Here is a 2467-nt window from a genome sequence, read left to right as displayed (position 1 = left end):
CCCCCCCCCCCCCCCCAACACACACACATGCTGTCTCTCCGATTCTTCTGGCAATTTTTGTAGAAGAAAAATGTGGCCTCTGGTGTTCAAATTGTGCCAAGTAGCATTAAAAGCCCTAGCTCCCTCCGCAACAGCTACAACCAGTGGGTCTCACCCTTCCAAGCTTCTTAACTTTGCACAAGCTGTTCCCTCTGCCTAGAATGCTTTTCACCTGAAAAAAGTCCCTACAAAGCCTTCATGGCACAACTCTCCGATGCCACCATCCCTCCGCAGAATTAATTCACACTGTCCTTCCTATATGTCCTTAATACAAACCTATACTCCTTTTTCTCCACCTCCCACCCACAGCAATCTGTAAAATAAAAAATGCTTTCCAGTTTCTATCTAGGTTATCCGCTAAGCCATCAAGTTCCTAGAAGTCAAGGACCAAGGCGTTTCCTCTTTGCATAAGTAATCCTAGCATCCAGCGAGACACACCGCTCACTGTTGAAGGAATAAGTATGTGAATGAGTCTTCCCCCACAACCAAATTTTTACAAGATTTAAAGGGGATTGGGAGTGGAAGGTGGGGGCGGGGAAGACCGTGTTCTTAAAGACCGTGTTCTAAAGCAATGCACCCGCCACCCGTTCCACTGCTGGGTAAGGGCACTTTTCGGCGACTTTTCAAAGGAGTGAAGAGAACAAAGCATTTAGACATGTCCAGTCGTGATACGCATTTGGGGACGTGGACTGACCGCTGGGTCACCTCCTTCCCGTCTAGTTTTTCTCCCTGTCTGCTGCTCCTCTGTAAGATGCCCACCGGCATCGTATTCTCCGCGCGGCAGGGCAGGTAGCCCACGCTGCGCACTAGCTTCATCTGTCCTGATCTTCCCGGGGCGCGCGCGTTCCTCCCAAAAAACTAACCCATCCCGATGGGCCTGAACTCCAGAGGCAACCATTCTAGGTTACACCGAGCCTCGGCGTCTCCCTACGAAGCTCCGGTGAAGATAAGGAATGGAGTGGGGGGGGGGGTCTTTTGTCCCTGGAGAAATCCATCCTCGACACTCTTCGGTTAAAGCAAAGGAAAGGCGCTGCCGGCTCGGTCCTGGGGAGGTGGGAGGGGCCGGCAGGAAGCTCGCAAACGCCCAACTCCTGGATTTCCAGGCGGGCTAGCCGCCAAAGAGGGGCGCCGGGGCGCAAGCCCAGGGAACTTTTGAGTCAACCAAGGGTGGGGCCCCTCCTCAGCCCTCTCCAGACAAACTTGCTCCCCCATCTAGGGAGGAGGCTAAGCCTCTAGAGAAGGGACATGAGGATGAAAACAGGGGTTAGGGGGTGGTAGGGAATGACCACACAGAGATTCTGGGGTGCAAAGTAGGCAGCACGTACCGGGAATGGCTGGGTAGGAATGAAAGCCTCCGACGCTGCCCCTACTTTTCTACCTCGCCCCGCCTCAGCCCAGTCTCCGAATCTACTACTAGCTCCTTGGAGAAGGAGGCTGCTAGCCAGTCTCCGATCCCCACGGGACTTGGAGGCAGGGGAGCCGGTGGAGGCGGAAGGAAGGAGATGCGCTCAGAGTCCTCACAACTGCGTCTCCGAGGCAGCACGAAGTGGGGAGTTCACACACTCGCGTTACCCTCGTGCCCCCCACCCCCCACCCCACCCCGAACTCTGGATTATAGTAAGGGAAAATTGGTTTGGAGCTTGAGAAAATCTCCCCAGACTGCCTCTACCGCTCCGATTCCTCTCAAATAATTGTTCGCCCAGCCCTGGAGGGCCCGAGGAGCGAGGGAGGATACTCCTGGAGTTCTCCCGGGGAGAGTCAGGAAGGCACCAGAAGAGATCGCGGGACGCCTGCGTTCTCCGCAGTTCTCGCCCCGCGCCGCGCCGCGCCCTCCCGAGCCCGGGCCGCGCCCGCCCGCCGGAAGCGCTCTCGCTGCGGGCGCGACTCCCGCGACCACCCCTGCCCTGCCCGGCGGGGGTCTGGGACAGTGATCTCCGCCGGTCCTTTCAAGTTCGGGGGCGCGGGGCTCCAGGGCCCGCCCTGCTGCGGATTTCGCTCCCTGGGATCGGGAAGCCGGTTAGCAGCCGCACGAGGGTGCGCCCGCGCGGCCGCGCCCCTCACTCCTGCGTCCCCGAGGCCGCGTCCTCCGGGAAGGGGCGCTTCTCGGGGACATCCTCTAGCCCGCGAGTCCCGCTCCTCAACCTTTCACCCCGAGCAGGGCAGAGAGATCCGAGGGACCGATCCACGCTGCCGCCCTTCCCCAGCCCCGCGAGGAGCCCGGCTCCTGGTCTCCCCACGCCGGCGCGGGCTCCAGGCACCGCTTTCCCCGGTCTCCCAACCGCCCCAGCCGTGCTTACCTGTCCTGGCCGTGCACACGCAGAACCACACAACTAAAATCACATCCATCGGCATCGCTCCCGAGGGTCCCCGCCGAGCGGGGCGCGCCGAAGCCAGGTGGCGACAGACCAGGCTGGATCCCGAGGCGCGC

General features: G+C 59.9%; 1 protein-coding gene across 1 annotated transcript in view; it reads right to left on the bottom strand.

Moving 5' to 3' along the window:
* The window catches only part of LOC103265405 (protein kinase C-binding protein NELL1-like), a gene marked incomplete at its 3' end in the record, with an annotated part of 90520 nt that extends 88059 nt beyond the window's left edge, over nucleotides 1-2461 (bottom strand). The window contains exon 1 of the mRNA XM_008063074.1: nucleotides 2337-2461. Within this exon, the coding sequence (XP_008061265.1) occupies nucleotides 2337-2391 (55 nt within the window). The remainder of the gene's footprint in view (nucleotides 1-2336) is intronic.
* Nucleotides 2462-2467: the final 6 nt, after the last annotated feature.

This window comes from Carlito syrichta, unplaced genomic scaffold, assembly GCF_000164805.1.
Source record: "Carlito syrichta isolate Samal-C Ts95f unplaced genomic scaffold, Tarsius_syrichta-2.0.1 Scaffold306533, whole genome shotgun sequence".
In the NCBI taxonomy this organism is placed as follows: Eukaryota; Metazoa; Chordata; class Mammalia; order Primates; family Tarsiidae; genus Carlito; species Carlito syrichta.
This window is presented reverse-complemented; position numbering and strand designations above follow the sequence as displayed.